Source organism: Ischnura elegans, chromosome 4 (assembly GCF_921293095.1).
Source record: "Ischnura elegans chromosome 4, ioIscEleg1.1, whole genome shotgun sequence".
In the NCBI taxonomy this organism is placed as follows: Eukaryota; Metazoa; Arthropoda; class Insecta; order Odonata; family Coenagrionidae; genus Ischnura; species Ischnura elegans.
The window spans coordinates 100,545,335-100,564,645 of NC_060249.1; the positions used below are offsets into that span (position 1 = coordinate 100,545,335).

Below are 19,311 nucleotides of genomic sequence, written 5' to 3' on the forward strand. Positions count from 1 at the left end.
GTTTCTGATTTATTGCACAATTAATCTTACTTTGCCTGGATTTGTTGTAATTACAATGCCACTTAAATTCCTTGTGCAACTATTTATTAAGATTTATTCTTACCCCTTAATGCTTTACCTGGAAAGTAATGTAAACTGTAAATGATTACTTAGGAGTATGAGAGAAGTAATAGAGTTTATAAATGTGATTATTTAAGAGGCATTTTCACGTATTTTTTTTCTCAAGCCACTCAATACTCTTCATCGATCAACTCATATCAAGAGGCATGGTGGTTCTGTATACGTACATCAGGCTAAGTATTGGTCTCAGAATGCTGTGTGTGTGCATTAGTTATAACTTTTCACATTGATACTAGTCCTACCACAAATTTCTCATTCTTAGCCTTAGAAATTTTATACTTTTTTAAAAGTAACCTGACAACACACATTTAAGTTAAGAAATGATGGAGGCATTTTAGAAAGCATTCATATATATTTATATTATTATATATACAAATAAATTCACAGGTAAGGAAAGAAAGGGATAGGAACATGGAATAGAAAATGGACGAGGACAACGGTGCTGATTATATATATATATTTTTTGGCTCACTCGTGAGCTCATTGAATGAAATTATTCATCATCACACATCATACATAACAAACAAGGTGAACTAGATATTTAGTTGGGCATTTGATTTTCCACTTCATTTCACCAAAGAAAAGAGAATCACTCATATCCCTTGGCCACCAAGTTTTTAATATTTATTTTATCAATATCTGCTTTTAACTCTGTTAATAAAAATCATATCCCCCTTGGCTTCTATCCTCCTCAATTGACAAAACTGTGTAATGCTCACAGTGAAAACTATTGATTCGATTTAATGGTTTCGAAGATCCTCATTGCCGACTGGGGTAAAGTTCCCAACTATGCTAACCTCGAGGTCGTGGTTTCGAATCCTGCGTGGGTCGATTGACCACGGTCCAGGGCATGGATATTTGTGATTGCCAATCAAGTTAATTGTAAGAGAAGACAATGTTATCCTAAATTCGCTTGAAAAGTAAAGACGAAATTATTATAACTATTGGAATCTTTTATTAATCGGCTATTGGATACCTTTACAAATCCTGCTGAAAACGTCAAAACATTTACTTTTCTTATTTAATGAACACCTTTTGGGTAGGCGCTGACAGAAAACCGAAAGCAATTCTCTTTGAAACTGCATCGCATTGCAATTTGTTCTCTTGAGAAGTTCTCTCTCTCATTATAAATGACAGAACCTCTTCAATATTAATCTCGTAAGGAAAGCTTTCAGAATCTGTGTTAATCTGCTTGCAAGTGTATTCATCTCATGCATGTTTTAATCTTGGAATAAAAACTTTCAGAATCGTTAATCCACTAGTAATCGTAATGGGGAATGAGATGCAGATCTTCCCAACAACAGTTACTTTAGTAGACGACAGAGAAAAAACTCAAGGGGGGGTGCAAAATATTTCTTGAGTTACCATTACTTTTATCGGAATGAAAAATAAGTCGCATGAAAAGTTTGAGAAAGTTTCATTCAAGCTGATTGTACACATACGCAAGATAATGCAATCTTATGATATAAAAAAGTTACAATTGTGGTTCGACAATGCAGCGGTGGCCCTGCAAGGGGGGGGGGGGCGCCCCCATGTGTATCCGTCACTGGGCACACATTATAAATTGTATAACACGCGCATTAAAATGAATTTTCTATTGATTTGAATTAATCACAAGATTAAGCTTTTAGAAACATGAATTAGGAGGTAAGTACCACTTCTCATTATTGATGAATCTTAAGCCCCTTCAAAATACCACTAATTCCTTATTTCGTCGTCATTTCAATTTTTTTTCTTTTTTTCAATTTTTGCTTTTATGATATAGATATTAATTTATTCATGATCATTTGTGAGTTTACATATTAAACACTGATGGCAGGTAGAAGTGACACAATTATATCACGGAAATGAGGGCTATTTCAGTGGTCGCTTGTCTGCTATCGATTGTTGTCTAAACGAGGGCTCGCGATAGATGTCGAGAGTTCAGTGGTCGAGTTGAAAGTGCGATTTCTTGCTCCAAATAACCGCAACTTACAACAATAAACAGTACAGATCAATAGAGTGAAAGTAGCCAGGTTAACAGTAGCTTCAAAATCTTTTGTATCCGTCGGCAAAGCAATTTTTTGGAGTCTAGCACTCGTATACGAATACGCGTAGTGTACAGAGACTGCTCCCTATCTTGTATTTCGTCCATAATGGCGGGAACTTCTAACGTTTCTTCAAATGAAATTAAGGGACAAGGCGAAGGAGACGAAAAAGCTGTCACTATGCTGGAAGTACTAGAGGATGAGCAAGAGTTGGAAGAAGATGCCAACGCTGTATTGGGAGCCTCCGATGATCTTCATTGCACTTACGATCAGGTAGGTACTTGCTGTTACTATGTCAATATGGTAGGTTCAATGGAACAAGCAGCAATAACTCTTAAATATACCCTAACTATTATAGTCGAGGGGTAATTTGGAATGAAAATCATTGATGATTTTCGGATCAACCACGTTGGAAAGTGTTGTATTAGGCATTCCCCTTTCACATATTATCAGGCGAACTTTGGTTTGCAATAAAACATGTAATTACATGTTCCTAATTTTGTCCGATGTCGACATAAAAGTAAGTTTATGCCGAAGCAACAATCGGCGATACGTGGCGCTCAGGTATGGACCAACACTGATTCACTTATTTGAATAAGTTAGATATAAATATGATGAATCTCTATATATATACGTATGGGAAGTACGGAGTGAAGTCTTGGCAATCATTCCATCAAAAGTGAACATGCATGGAGTAAATCTTTTTCACCATGTTAGACAATATCTCATCATCGAAAGAAATTGTAATACTTCCCCCGGCATTGAGGGGGTTAGATTTTAGCCTTAAGTTAGCCTCCTGAGCAATTTCGTAAAACTTCAAACTTTAACGCCTTACTTGTCAGGTTAAATTTTCACTCATTAATATTAATGGTAGTGCTTATGGATATGAGTCTCGGATGGTTTAAGAAATGCCATCACATTCTTCGGCTTCATCATCAGTATTGATAGATGTGTTAGATGGGAGAACACTCATTGAGAACAACTGGCCGACAATCGCAGGGGCCAAGTATCTGCAGAGAGGAGAAGATAATGATGCGAGTGTTCCCCTTCCTTGTACCGGTCACCCACCCTCCTCTGACTGATGGAACTTGAAAGAGGTGAAAAGTATGATTTATGTGGGGGGTCAATGACACGACAAATTACGTTCTAGGGGCAAAGAAACTGGAGTCTAGAAATCCTTGGATGACAGAAGATATACTGAACTTACATTATTCGTATTAGTAATAAAGTAAGGGAGATGAACAATTTATAGGAATTCTAATCAATGAAGAATTATTTCACATCCTAATGATAAGAGTAAAAAGAGAAATGAAGAAAAAGTATTGAAGAAGAGTATACTGTAATAGAAATAATTTACTAGGATACTTAGCTGTTTACAAAAAACTATTGCACGACATGAATTTTATCAAGTAACATGGTCATCATGTACATTAAAAAGATCTCTTAAAACTAAAATCTGTATTTGATCCGATGAATCTTGTCAATGCTCTGGAGCACTCAAAGTGAGCTCCCAAGCAGTTCATAATTTTGCCCTGACATGCTATAAGTACGGTGGTGAGGTTACAAGTAACTTCATATATCAAATATTTTAACACGACTTTCAAAATGTGAGTGGTGTGATCAGAGTATATTTTGAAAAGTATTCACTGTGTATAGTGTTTTTGACGTTTTATCCATAATTATTTTTACTATGTTGTTACTTTGAATAAAAATGAGAATTCAATTTTCTCAAAACATTTCCTCTCAAGTTCTGGTATGCACTTAGTTTAAGAAATACTTTTGCTGAAGGTTTTTGGGTTGATGCCATGTCTACTCATCGTTGTTGGATGACAGTTTCGGGCATGTTTCAGCTCATCTTCAGGTCCAAATGATATGCAGAGCTTCAATTCTTTATATATGAGGCTAGTCAGGCATGTGCTAATTTGCTCGATTTTGAATTCCATTGTTGGAAGAGCCGTTTGAAAGATGATACTAAAGCAGTGGTGTAACTAGGAATAGGCTTTGGGGGGGACAAAGGGGCCTAGGGTGAGGACAGACAACAGGGGTTCCGGGAAAAATTTTTGAAAAATGACATGCCCACAGTCCAGCTGCCGAGAGTTGTCGGATGACAGTTAGAAGGGGTAGGGGGCAAGGTTGCCAGGTAAGCAAAGGAAACACCCATGTTGCTTGTAAACAAAAGGGTTCCGTGAAGAAAGGAGCCAGAAGGGATGACATTAGTGAAGGACCCAAAGGAAGAATCCATACGGGCCATGGAAGAATCCCTTGTTTTGTGGTTCGAAGAAAGGGCTTGTTTTGGTGGTTCAGGCTTTTTTTCGGTGGTTATTAATGCATGTGACAACGTTGTATGACAAGGCAAGGGTGTGAGGTACGTTTGGGGGACAGCGATTGTCTGCAAACTGTGCTGGCGTAGGGTTCTTCACCCCTACTTTTTATCTGTCATCGGACAACTCTCGCCGGCCGGACTGTAGAAATATTTATTTATTTATTTCATACACCACCGAAAACAGCACTGTTCGGCCTTTACATCAGGGCTGATAACATTTAACAATCACAAACATCCATGCCCTGGGTAAGGGTAACTTACCCAGGCGGGACTCGAACCCGCGACCTTCGGTTTGGCAGGCGAGGACTTGACCCTGCCGCCACCGAGGCCGGCAATATATTTTACATTTCATTTTGGCACTTAAAACTTAACTTTAAGGAGATACAGTTATTATGTATATGTCAAAACTAGACAATAGTTTAAATATTTTTTTTTTTTCTCTGAGGCTTTGGGGGGGATCTATCTCCTCATTCCCCCTCCCCCCCCACTGTGCTAAAGGATTGCCATCTTCCCTAAAAATTATGCATTAAAAGTGAACATGCATGGAGTAAATCTTTTTCATGAAGCAAAAGTATAACTCATTTTTTAAATAAATTTTAAAACCTCCCCCAGTATTGAGAGGGTTAGATTTTAGCTGTGAGTGTACACTCCTGTTCAATTTTGTAAAACTTCAAAGTTTTACACCTTACTTGTCAATTTAAATTTTCACTCATTTGTATTTATAGCAGTGTTTATGAGTATAGAGTCCCAGACAGTTAAGAAATGCCATTACAGTCTTAGGCTTGAGGAAGGGAAAATCCTGATAAAATCGTTCAGGCCGTTCCATCCTGGAATGCTCCCGAAACTGTTGTCCACCAATATTGAGCTGACACGGCTCTAACCCAAAAAAAAACAATTATTGAAAGAAGTTTTCCACATGAAACATGAACTGATTCATTATTGTTTTTTGTCTGCGATCATTTTTAAAATAAAGATTCCCTTTATATTATTCTAAGTACATGTAGTAAACTTTGTACTGTGCTTTATTAGTTTGGCAAGTAAACAACTGGCCAATGGCTTAATATTGGGCCAAGCTTGCAAACCAAACTTCTCTTGTATATTGTGATATTAGTAGCTTTTATATGTTAAGTTTTAATTTGTAAAATGAGAGAGCAACAGAAAAATTCTTGTGCTCAGTTGTCTTAAGTCTGCAACAATTAGAAAATATGTAAGGTTCATATTATGGGCAGTAAGTAAGCCTGATTTTTGTTTTCGGTATGTCAAGTAAATAGCATATGAAAGAACTTTATTTCAAGGTTACGTGAAAATATTTCACCGTTAATAAAAACAATGAGTGTGATATTTATATCCTCAAGAAAGGTTTAAAGTACACACCACCGATCCCAGTGTCTGCCCGTGACTTCGAACAATTAGCGGTCGACTGTGAAGTTGCTTTGAACAGAGTGAATAAAAATTACCAATATGTTGTAGCCAATGATTGTGTAACTTACACAATGATATAACCAGTGCGCATTCAAGTAAAGATCTTGGTATCCTGAAATCAATCAACTCCATAAGAAAGCAGACTTAAACCAAAGATATGATTTGGCAAAAGGCGGACAAGGGCATGCAATGGCAGGGCTCCCACTCAACCGTGAAAACCTTAAAACTGTGAATATGCCGGGAATTTTGTCTGCCGTGAAAGTGAAAAAACCGGAAAAAGCCTTGAATTTCGTCATTAAACCTTAAAAAAACCTCTCAAACTTGGTTTTAGAACTACGATTGATATTTCAACGTTAGTCACGCGCAGACTCTGTCCACAATTCATCTGCACATTTATATTCGAAGCGCAATTATTGGTCCGCGTAGTCATGATGAAACATTGACCTTAAGCCTGCACCAAAGAAGACAGGTAACCAAAGTATTCATTAACCTTGGCGAAAATTCAGACACTTCTTAACTTCCCTGGCACCCTTGTCTCTCCATTTTTCCCGCTCATAGCGTTTAGCCAGAGCTGAATTTTACAAACGATATGTGACGTCATGAGAGATAGCACTTTCATTGCTGCGTTTGCGTTCACGGCATCTGTTAAATTTTTAATTAACCTGCGGTCGATGATCGTTATGCAATCAATACTTCTGCCTAAAATGGTTTATGTAGAAACCGTGAATTTGATGACGTTTAGATTGAATAGACAAATTAATATTAAAAAAAGCAAAGGGAAAATGTAATAAAGCTTATTTATATATGTAACCACAATGAAATGTATTGTGAAAGATGGTGTTCTATAAGATATTACAGTGAGGTTTCTAAGAATATTGTAAAATCATTCCCTTAAGACAAACTCTACCTCTCCTACAAGTCACCATGTACCCTAAGTAATATATTGGTTCGAGGCAAAGGTATTGTGTATGTGTTGAGTAGAAGTGGTGTGTACCAACTGTCATGCAATGGCTGTAATAGTGTGTATGTGGGACAGACTGCAAGAGGTTTCATGACAAGAACAAAATAACATTTTAGTGCTTAAAAAACTTAAATGAAGACAAGAGCAATTTTGCTAATCATCTTTTAACCTTTGACCTTTCCAGTGATTTTAAAGTCAAAACTTTGCATTTAACTAATGACCGACATGAGCTGAATGCCTTTGAACAGCTTGAAATTTTAAAATGCAATCTTGATGCAGATGTTAACCTTCTAAACGGATGTTTGTTACCCTCCCATTCCCCTATCCTTTCAGCATTGGTAGACCAGGCTTCCCCCCCTCCCTAACTGACGCCCCCCCTTCCTCCTGCCTCCACCACTCCATTTTCCCCCACCCACTCCCCTCCTCTTTCCCTTCCACCTCCCCCACCAACTTATAATCTGGGTATTTAAGAAGCTGCAGTATAGGTATTGGTAACCACCTGATGATGATGCTAAGACATTGAAATATGGGTCATGTACTAGTTTTTATGTGGTTTAGTAAAAGTTTCCTCATCAAATAAAGTTTGTACAAATCTAGAACAAAATCGGTGGCCTTAATCTCTCAAATGGACTCCACTTAAAATTCTATGGCATAATCTAATGAGAAGCTAATCTAAGACTGTAAATCTATGACTCTATGTATTTTCACATCACATGCATGCATCAGATTTTTATTGCTTCATTATTGAAGTGCAACAGGATAAAAACTTCTATAGTGATTTCATAGGAAATCATCACTTGCTTATGTAAATGCATATTTCTATTTTATCTCCAATCATTACTTATTATTATTTTTCAAATTAATTTAACTCTTTGGCTGGTGGAGTTTGCTTGATACTGTTCGGAATGGTTCCGATAGGTTTCTATTCTGGGAGGTTGATTACCATTGGTTAACAAAGCATCAAAAGTTTTTTGCATTTGAACTTTTCATTCCAATGACATAATAAGCCCTCATTGTGAGTCAACCTAAAAATTTTCAAACTCGACAAATTCTTATCCCATTGCTAACCAATCAGAATAATTCCAAACAGTGTCATTCATAACCTCCCTGGAAGTATGAAGTTGGTGTTGTAAATCATATCAATTAAATTTTTCAGTTGACAACGTTTTACCTTGGATTGACTGCTAGTTTTATGTTCTTAAAATCATTTCATTTATTGAAAGTCAAGTTATGTAATATGCATTCACTTCTTGATTTTATTTAGATCAGGTTCATGTTTTAAGCTGTTTTTTTCAATCCAAGGCTTGTACTTATTTATTACAACCATTGTTCTGTATTGTAGGGATATGTTAAAAGACAGGCACTGTATGCTTGTATGACATGCACTAAACCTGATGAAGAAAAACTGGGTGGGGTCTGCCTGGCCTGCAGTTATCACTGCCACGAAGACCATGATTTGGTTGAGTTGTACACAAAAAGGTATGAAAGGATTCATCTCAAATTTAAAACCAATAATTACTGAAAACTGGTGCTTAAAAATAATTTATCCGTTTCAGAAATTTCCGATGTGATTGTGGAAATAGCATTTTTCCTAACAAATGCACCCTTCAACCTGTAAGTAAATTGTGTATCTATGAATTTATTTTGCACAATAATGTGCACATTAATGATTAAATTCCAAATATTTTTCTAGGAAAGGGATTCTTGTAATGAAAAAAATTCTTACAATGAAAATTTCAAAGGTCTCTATTGCTCCTGCAAAAGGCCTTACCCAGATCCAGATGATGATGTTGAAGATGAAATGATCCAATGTATAATGTGCGAAGACTGGTATCATGGAAGGGTAAATTTGAATTTTTCTTTCTCATTTTTAGTGCCTCAGTAAGTTTGTAAAGAATTGTTGTGAATAGTATGGGTACCAAATCCCTATGTATGCTGATAAATTTCAACCCTTAATGCAACAGTATAACAACATTGCTTAAGTTCCATGCCCCAGGAGTTATTATTCTCAGTGCAATAAAAATTATTTCTATTCTATTTATATTTTAATGACAGTTTTGCAGGGTAGAGTCTGAATTATCGGGGCTAATGATGGGGATGGTATATGCATAGTCCGAACTCCCTTTCACATCTTTTATGTTTTGTAATTTACACAAAATAAACACGTTTTCATTTTCACAAATAGTCCATTATTTTCCTTTCTCTAAAGGATTCATGAATAGCTTTCTTAACCTAACTGCAGATTTTTTTGCTGCAATAACATCTTTTTCATCGTAATCCCACTGCTCCATGTAGTGCAGCAAGTTGTCTATGCAGGTGAGTGCTTGGCTATTACTGCACCTCTGATAAGTTAATTGGAAGGAAGCAAGATCTCAGCCCCTTCCATGCCTGAATGTGGGCAACGAAAATCTCTGTCTACCCAGGGCCGGGAATTCAACCTTGAGTGTGGCCACGGCAATTATGGCACTGATGCTATATGAAAAAGTGCATTAAAAGATCATTTGCTAGAATATGTGTTTTATAAATGGTTACTTTGAAAAAAAAAATTATTGAAGAAGATTTTTTTTTTTAAGATCGCTAAAATCAGGATTTTGCTGTATTAACTATTCATGCTGAGATAATATGCATGTTTGTGCTTTTTGATTAAAATAAGTTTTTTTTTAGTGCAATAGAATGGATTAGTGTAGATATTTACATGCATAAAAGATAAATTAGGTAATTCCCATGTCCTATCTCCAGTAATAATGTGTGATCCCATAGGTTACTATTGGTTTGAGCTTAGACCCAAATATCTAATTAATGAAATGAGGCACGGAATAACTAATCATGTTCTATTTATTCTCTTTTGTCAGTTCTGTATTATGCTAGATTGCAGAGTATGTTACTCTATGGCTAAATTAAATCTTGACTCTAGAAACTCATTTGGTTTATGGTATTTGCTGACTTGTGTGTTTTGTTGAATTTTTTTTAACTTATCAAATCCATTGCTAATCATATCAATTGATATGCTGCACTTGTCAATTCCATCAAGTTCACCCTATCAATAAGGAACTGGCATGTATGTATTTCAGACTTCATCATAAGCCCCAAAACAATATAAGAATACAGCAGACTCCCGATTATCCGGCTGCAGTTTATCCGTGTTGCGGATTATCCATGCATGATTTTAACTCTCGCTCAATTTTTTTCGGGATATTTATAAAAAATAAAATCGGACGCAAAATCATCTGAATTACTGCATTAATGCTAGGATACACCGCACTTATCATTTCTGTCAGAATCGCGTTCGCAAGACGGAAGCGATCACGCACTAGCTGCATTCATGGGAGCACCGAGTTCGTGTTTTCCAAGCCTAGCAGTGCACGAACGCGCTCCGTGATCATGGATACACGTCGTGCAGCAGTTGCAGCCTGGGCAACTTGTGCGAGATGCAACTACGAGGCGTGGTGCCTGCCAATATAGTTTCCGATGTGGAACAGTGGTTTTGAAGCATTCATGCAAACCACTTTCCTGTATCCGCGATCACACAGCCACGAATGTGTGGTTTTTGAAACCGGGCTTTACATGGAGCATTAATAATATGAGTACAACCATGTTACCGCCGCTAAAAAGATCACAAACTGGCGAAGAAAGCTCTCATTGAGTCCGGGAAGCACTCTAAAATAGCAGAATAGCAGCATATATAATAACACATATATTGTTTGTTTTACGTAAATTATGAACATCACAAGACATTGGAGTAGAAGTTTGGGTTATCCGTTTTTTTATATTATTCCTGCCATCCCTCCCCATCATTAGCCCAGATAGTTGGGAATCTACTGTATATGCTTGCGTGACTATATGCTCACAGTGAATTTTTGTTTGTTTACTTTTGATGTAGTTTTCGATATTTAATTCATCAAAGTTCAAGAGAATTTTCAAACACAAGTGGGAATTGAAAATGCCCGATGATTGAACCGCACTCCTCGATGCCTTGCATACAGTCTGGCTGGCGAGAGTTGTCCGGTGACGGCACAATAGGAGGAGCAGATAACCCTGCACCAGCACGGTTTACAGCCAGTCCCTGTCTCCCAAATGCACCTCACACCATCGCATACTCATACATCATTGTCAAGTGCATAGAGAGCTCCGACATAAACCTTATCCACCAAAACATTCCCTTTCTTTGAATCAACAAAACAAGTGATTCTTCCTCTGGGTCCTTCACGCTCGTTGTCCCTTCCGGCTCCTTTCTTCACGGAGCCCTTTGTAGACATTTCCCTTTCTTACCTGGAAACGCTGCCCTGGCCTAGACCATTCTGCCTGTCATCGGACAACTCTCAGTGGCTGGACCGTAGGTTTATCAACTTGGTCTTGGAACGCATCTAGTTCGTATATCGGACTTACTGTATTCGGAAAGATATCAACCCTCGATTACATCATGCTGCATTCTTCAGTTGAGAAATTGAAATGAATTTTCCTGTTTATATATACATATTTCCATGTAATTTAATCATAATATCATGTATGGTTTTTTTTGACGATTCCTAAAAAACATGTTCATATGAACTTCGTTACTATGAACCTCCAGTTTTTCGGTCCCGTGAACTTCGTAATAACGAGTCTACTGTAATTCATTTTTTGTGACCACCTCTAGATTGCATGGATTCCATTCTTTTTACACCTTCAGCTTCCTTCACAATGGGCCTCCTATCCATTCTCACAGCAGCTGCCCCAGATTTAGGAGAAAATGCTAGTCATCCTGGCTGGCAGTCAAATATATGGGGTACTACGATGCTCTTCATTTTTATATGTCCTCCCTCAACTGAAATTGAACGAGTACCCTAAATATCTTGAGTCCATTGCACCCATGGAGGAACAAGTATCTTGAAGTTTTTATCTTGCCGCAAATGAATTACTGAAAAATCTCTGGTTAAGTTATTCAATTGATGAAACGTGGAAATATTATTTATTTAAAGTTATTTTCACACACATATCACATGGATTTTCTCATTGTTTATAAGATGCTTATCTTGATGAACGGTATGCATCCCGGCTTCTCTTCGTATTCCATCTTTGAGAATGCTGACAAAAAGTTTTTTTCTGGTAATTAGGTAATACCCATTTCCTTTCACCAGTAATAATGAATGATCCCATAGGTTAATATTGGTGTGAGTTTAGTCACAAATATCTAATGAATGAAATGAGATATGGAGTAACTAATCATGTTCCATTTATTTTCTTTTTTTTTCAATTCTGTTTCAATTTCATGATTTTGCATTGGGAAAAATGCACCACTTTGTAATTTTTCATCTTTTCAGCCATTTTCTCCTTTAACCGTATCGTGGCTCTTCCAAACCTGGTGATACAATATTACTGGGCTTGGATCTACTGAATTTTGACGTCACGACATAAGATTAGTGGGGGCTGTATTTTTTAGCTCACGAAACTCTGAAGACATTTGGGAGTCATTTTCTAGTGCATAGACTGAATTTTGAGTGGGACCAAAGTATATTGTGGTAGTCAGTATTTACTGCAGTGTATCAGCATACTGTCTATTAAAAGTGTGTAATTTCCCTATTGGCATGGTCATTCCTCACATTGTAATTTCCCTATCTATTCTGAGTAACTGAGAAACCCTCTTGGGTATGTCCCATTCATGTCTGTTCCCTTCTTCCACTGTGTGCAATTTGTAGAAATGTTGGAAAATAAGTTAGACCCATTTTTAGGAGAGTTTTAAAATTAATGCAGGGACTGATATATGGATTATTGGCTTATGGATGTAATATAGATAATGGAGGGATTAATGGAAGGAGGTAATAGCATGATATTCTGGTCTATTTACTTTTCAGCACCTTGGAAATGTTCCTCCAACAGACAATTATTCGGAGATGATATGTCCATCATGTATGGAAAAATACTCATTCCTCAGTTATTATGTTGGCTATTCAGGTATGTGTTGTTCATTCATTGACTAATCCACTCGGATTTTTCAGTAGAAGGTTTTTGTGTCTTTGCACTTGTAAAGGTTTTAATGCAGTGTATTATCTTTGGAAAAATGCGTTGGCATTTATGTACTTGTTGCATTTCATCCTCTGCTACAATTTCTATTGGAGGACCTTAAGGCTTTTGTTTGTGTGTTACTTAAGCTACGTGTACAATGGAGACTAAAAGTTTTGAGAGTCAAGTCACCTGTGGTAAAAGGAGTGAGAACGCTCTTGGAGGCAATATGCAATAAGTCTCTGAGACTTCAATTGTTGCCCTTGGAAACTCATACTTCATAACTTTCGAGGCAAAATCTCAGACTTTAAAACAATCTTGCCCTTCTGAGACTGGTCTCTGAGCACTAGTAGCAGCATAATTTTTTTGATCTGGGCATCTAGCAATGACATGGATTTTAAAGTAAGCCTTGCCCCAGCAGAAAGACGACCTTATCTCTCCAATCCCTGAAATTATCTCTGATGCACATTCTGGACTACAATAAAAATTTCGTAATGAATACAGACAAATTTCATGAATTTATGAATTTGAGAAGGCAAAATAATTCCTTTCTTATTTACTTTCTCAGCTGCATGAAAGATATGTAGTTGAATTTTAGAAGAAGACCGAAAACCTGAAATCTAAATAACAGAATGATCCAAACAACCAAAGTTTTTCCAGAGTTTTCCAAAATTTTTAATTTTTAAAGTTGCATTGCCGAAAATGCAACTATCTTTGTGGTTTAATTGCCGTCTCAGAACCTGGCTATCCTAACGCTAATCCTGCAGGAGCTAGTGTATAATATGTAGCAATATTAAGACCAGTATAAGTTAGTGCAGATTTAAGACTCAGTCTGTGTGCTGGGCTGTTTGTCTTCTATTAGGAACTGTGTCGAGAGCTCACCAAGGCCACACGCTGTCAGAGATCTCACCACTAGCTTATAAGTTTTATAACAGAATTTTTAGTTAGCTGCAAGTTTTAATGGAAGATTTTCTATGTATACATTAGTAGTAATTCAAGTGCTGCCGTAGTACTGAAAACTTGTCTCTGCCTCACCTCCGACTCCATGCCTGCTTCTCAGAGTGACTGCCTCAACTTCATATGGAAATCCAGGCTGTGATGATAAATAATGCCATCGCTTGGAAAGTAATGGTTTTACACTTCTAATTTCTTAATGTGGAATCCTTGGTCATATATTTCATGCACAGTTCATGCTGTATGAACTGCAGTAGCATCCTATGTGTGAAATATAGTCTGCGGACATGAACAATACAATTGAATAAAACTGGAGTGTGAAAGTGAAGGTGCTTGGAAAATAGTTTCTGTGATCCCACAAAGATTTGATGTATCTTACCAATCCCAGACGATCTCAATCTAGGATCATGGCTCATAGCCACAGTTCTTTGGTTTTTGAAAGAAGCACAAATAATTCCTCTGCCATATTTTATGTGCAAAAATAGGTAAGTTAAGGCAAACACAAACTTATTCCTTGGTGAAATAGCACCATTACAAAAAAAAACTAAGTAAAGGTAAGTCTGTGATTATAGTGGCTTCATCCTTCACCTTCAAATGTAAGCAAGCGACTCATGAGAACTGGGCCTCTACAGCATGACTTAAAATTTCCTACTGGTTTCAGATGCATTTTCTCTATGTGAAACCTGATTATCTCTTCAAATAAATCTTAACTTTATTAAGCAAGCTAAAATTAATGAGTCGTCACTGTATATGGCAATCTGACTTGCTTCTTCAAGCAAATATAACTTGGATGAATCCTTATATGGAGGAAAGACAGTGCATGATGATGAGATAACATCAGTTTTTTGTCATTTCCATTGTATGTATTTTTGTTGGATCTTTGCACAAACTTCCATAAGAAATTTTCTAATGACCACCTGTGAAAATTTGGTGACAAGAAATGTCCAAGGCTACTTGTGGTACTGAAGGCACCACTACTGGATACTTCCAAGTTTTTTCTCAGTGTTTCATTTTCCTCCTTTGTGCATCGTTCTTGTGAAAAATTGCTATGGATCTATTTATTCTTATGCTGAACATATTTTTCCTTGTTGTAATGCTTGCTAGCACAGTGTATTGATATTGTAGCCATCCATTTTCTAAATAGTTTTTTGCTCTATTGTATTTCCCTCGGTCCTATCTACCTTCTGGTTGATGCACTGAGTGAGGGAGTGATGCTATTTAACTTTTTTGCTCTCATTCCAGTATGTATGTTTTATGATTAATAGTAATAAGGCACCATGTCTCTAGTTTTCCATGTAAAATCCTCGGAGGCATCTGAAAATACTGTAGCCGAAGTTACTAAAACAGATGATTCATCCCAAAAAGATTGCACATCAAAAGAATCAGATGAAAGCAGCAAGGAAAAAGGTGAGCTATTATTTCACTTACTTTGCAAGCAGCTACATAAATGATAAATTAATGACATAAGTTGTAATTATGTTTTAAGAATTCTCAAACGGTGCTAATATGTGTATCATGTGTATACTTGGTTAAGTTAGTATTTTTTAAATCTAGTGGAAACAAATGATATCACATAGGTTATTTCAATGTGTATTTGCAACTTTTGCCTGGTGCTTATTACAATTAGCTTCAAGGAAAAAGTGGCATGACAAGGCACTCTCTCATGAATGTTCAAATTTTTAATTGCAGACTGCAAATTATTAACATTCAAAGCTATACCATCTAAAGGTGCTACATACTGGGGTGAAGGATGGAGAAAAGTGCTATGTGCTTGCCAGAAGTGTAAGGTATGTGTATGAAACTTATCAATTGGTGATGAAGTGGTATGTAATGAATTATTGATGCATTTAGATTTGTTTCATTTGGATGCTGGTCTATGATTATATTTTAGTGGGTGCCTTACTAATTCATTTGTTTATATTCTGGCGGCAATACGTCATTTCCTTTTATTTTACTCCACAAACTTGAGTTAAAGATATATTTTTGAGATAGAGCATATGGAATGTTGAAAAATCAGATACATCATGTATGAACTGTTTGTAAATGTTTTCAATTTCTAAATTTTAGTTTCATCTTTTATACAGACAAAGTTCAGCCGGCAACTTATGTGTATGCTTACATTTTGACCACATTTAGACAGATGTGCAATTTTTTTTACTTATCTTCTTATAAATACCATTAATTAGTATTAAGCGCTTTCATTTTCAGAAAATTTGATGCCTTTATTTAAAGAGATTTCTTTGTTATAACAGTTTCAATCCTAGTGCAATCTAGAAATAGGTCACAAAACTTATCTTTGTATACCTGAACTGTTGTCATTGCATGTATTTCTACTTAAAAGTAGTGTATTTAAATTAATTTCCACGTAAATGCGTTAAATTGCTCAATGATGAAATAAAAAACAATTATTAATTGAAACAAATTACTTTTTATCTTGATATGTAAGTCCTAGTTCTATTGTGCTACCTGTTACATTTGTGCTACATCAGTTCAATGGCAATGACTTCATGTTTTGTAGAGTCGCAACTGAAGAAAACTTTTAAATTATGGCTAGAAGAAATTTTGAATATTTTGTAAAATGAAGTACCAAATTGCTCTTGATTACTACGGTTGTGTGTACTTCATGTTACTTAACATGCCGAGAAAAACTCATCATCCACAAGTTTTCACAATGAGATGTAACTTGGGACCTTGAAACATGGTGATTGAACTTGAGGGAGAGTGGTGTAAAAATCGTTGTCTTAGTGTTGCCAAAGTCAAAAATTTCATGCTCGGCTTTGAAAAACCTAGTTAGGTATTTCTCAATCAAAAATTGTTAAGAAAAATATTAGAGATGTGAAATGATGTATACAATTTATTATTGTAATATTAAATTTTTATATTGTGATAATAAATTGTAAAATCATTGTTTCTTTCAATAATCTTTGTTTATAGTTAACAGGATACTCGGAGATGTAGTGAACTCTTGACAGTATGAAGTCATTAGGACCAAAAAATTGGCACTTTTTAATTTCATAATTTCAAGAATTTTTAATGAATTGAAAAAGATGCTCAATTCTGTTTTTACCTAACGTTTTTTTATCTTTCGGCAATCATTTGATATGACTTAGGATGTTATCTGAGAAAGAAACCATCTAAACTGCTATTTTGTAAAGATTTTATTTCATAAACTATTGTAAAATACTAATGCCATATTGCATTTTGTGCATACTGTGTTAACTGTAAGCACCCAGTTAAGTCATCTACGACTGCCGGGTATTTGAAATTCCTGCATAATTTTGAAATATAAGGAAATAATACCACCTTCACCTGAGGAGCTCCACCTTCTTCCATGATAATATGTACTTTGTATTATATATTACTAATACGATATTAAAATTTACAGAATTCATAATTTCATGCCATTCATTTTAATTTTTCATTCAGGACATGTACACTGAGCTTAAAGTTGAGTTCCTAAATGATGAAGAGGATCCCGTTCAAGTGTATGAAGAAGCAGCAAAAGCAAAGGAACACGGCTCACAATATGAGGAGGGGATGAGGGCTTTGTCATCTCTTGGCCATGTCCAAAAAATTGAAGCCATTCAAGGTTTGCTGCTTAATTTATTTAAATTATTCACACGTTGAGTGTATACATTTGTATTGCAAGGGTCACGTAGTGTGGTTTCTCTTTTGTCGAAATGAAACTCATTGTAATTACATAATTCTTATTCTTTAACTGTGCCAACAAGACCAACATTTACCTAGGCATGTTCAAGGTATTTACCAAAAAATAGCATTGTAATTATAAAAATAGAAAGTTACATGTACTGTTTTTGAATGTGCACTATGAAGCCAATGCTAATATTTTTTATTTAAAGTATGCATTACCTAGTAATACCCACCTTACAAGGACATTGCCTAAAAAATTACCTTCTATGCAGAAGTTGCACAGTGCTTCTATTGTATTGCTAACATTGAAGTGGTGCCATCGCATTTCAAAAGCATTAAGTTGTGTTAACACGTTGCGTACTGGGGTAAGCTAATGTTTAGAATAAAACTTTACTCAATCAAACATTATGATGCATCAATTCACTATGAATAACGAACAACATCTGAAAACGTACTAACAAATATGTACGCTTTAAAATTGTTTAGGTTGACGCACCTAAATGACGAGAATTCTCGCCATCCGTACGCAACGTGTTAATAAGAGAAGCTTAGGTATTGAAATTTGCCACTAACAGTAGATCCCCTCTTATTTGAGCTAATTGCATCTAGGTACTGTCCAATTTTACAAAAAACCCAAATTAAACATTAGAAGTGGTTTCATTGCTGAAGGAATAACCCTTAAACATTTTTAAATGTTATTGTTTGTATGGAAAGATATGGGCGAAAAAAAGGTTCTGCTGATATTGATTGAAATTCGAGAGAACAAAAAAAATGCAAAAACGAAGCTGAGTTAGTTTTTCAAAGTGTCTCAATTCACCTGGTCATCACTAGCTGTCAGCTGTGCACTGAGATTCAGGTTTTCAATTACAGTGCGGACAAAAAAGATGTACCGTGTTCTTGTGGTAAAAGGCAGAATCTGAAAAGTATGCCTTTGAGGAGGTGACAACACAGCACCCACTCCACTTGCTCCTTAGTACATTCGGTTTAGTTACAGGGTCGGGCACTGTGGTCAGTGCGCTAAACAATTCTTTTTCAGGACAATGTGGAGTTCACATATTCTCCAGATTATCGAAAAAAACCTAAAATTTTTAATCAGAAAATTAAAAATAATCTGACATGTATCTCCTTACTGTTCATAATGCTTTTTTTCATGCCCACTTACTTTACATGTGGGAGCAAGCCTGTGATGTTCATAAAATGCTCATACAAAGGAAAAATATTATGAGAGTATTATTTAACGATAACCATTTACTATGTGTGCATTGCATTTACTTTATTTATGATTTTTTTAATGTATTCAGTTCTAAAGCATTTATAATTTATCCCCCTAAATTGGACTTTTTTTTATAGAGTACAACCTGATGCAAGAGGAATTGAAGGAGTATTTGAAAAAGTTTGCGGACAACAAGAAGGTGGTTCGAGAAGAAGATATAAGGGAGTTCTTCTCAGAAATGAAGTCACGTAAGAAACAGAGGGTGGATGCTAACGTTCCACATTTTTGCCATTAATCTCAAAATGCTCATTTTACCTTGATGATTTATTATTTTGAATGCTTTTTAGAATCCCAGCCGCAGTGGACAATCTGTACACTGAACACATTTATTAACTTTTGATGGAACAATTTTTAATACCTGGAAATGAATGTTTAATCTTAGCGGCACTAATATGTTGTCATAGTAATTTATGCATGTGATCCTATTTTAAATTCAGGAATGAAAAGCAAGCAAGTGATATAAGTGCTGATGCTGGATTAATATTTCTTTGTTGTTAGCCCAAGTCATCAACAGTTGTTACTATTTCAGTGAATCATTTAAACAATGTAATTACTAATGTATGTTTTCGGTGAATCAATAAAGGGATTATTTGTACTCCAA

General features: G+C 35.9%; 1 protein-coding gene across 1 annotated transcript; it reads left to right on the forward strand.

Annotated features, from left to right (window-relative positions):
• The first annotated feature begins 2,026 nt into the window (after positions 1-2,026).
• Positions 2,027-19,311, forward strand: LOC124157846 (putative E3 ubiquitin-protein ligase UBR7). Its single transcript, XM_046532882.1, has 9 exons — positions 2,027-2,420; positions 8,196-8,332; positions 8,410-8,467; positions 8,547-8,696; positions 12,685-12,784; positions 15,074-15,193; positions 15,476-15,573; positions 17,213-17,375; positions 18,788-19,311. The coding sequence occupies exons 1-9, from the start codon at positions 2,256-2,258 to the stop codon at positions 18,943-18,945; spliced, it is 1,149 nt and encodes a 382-aa protein (XP_046388838.1). The 5' UTR covers positions 2,027-2,255; the 3' UTR covers positions 18,946-19,311.

Excerpts from the sequence above, each read along its gene's own strand:
- LOC124157846 (XM_046532882.1), top strand. The coding sequence starts at position 2,256 with ATGGCGGGAACTTCTAACGTTTCTTCAAATGAAATTAAGGGACAAGGC. Across the intron at positions 2,421-8,195 it reads TTCATTGCACTTACGATCAG|GGATATGTTAAAAGACAGGC; the intron begins GTAGGTACTTGC and ends TCTGTATTGTAG. Across the intron at positions 8,468-8,546 it reads ACAAATGCACCCTTCAACCT|GAAAGGGATTCTTGTAATGA; the intron begins GTAAGTAAATTG and ends ATATTTTTCTAG.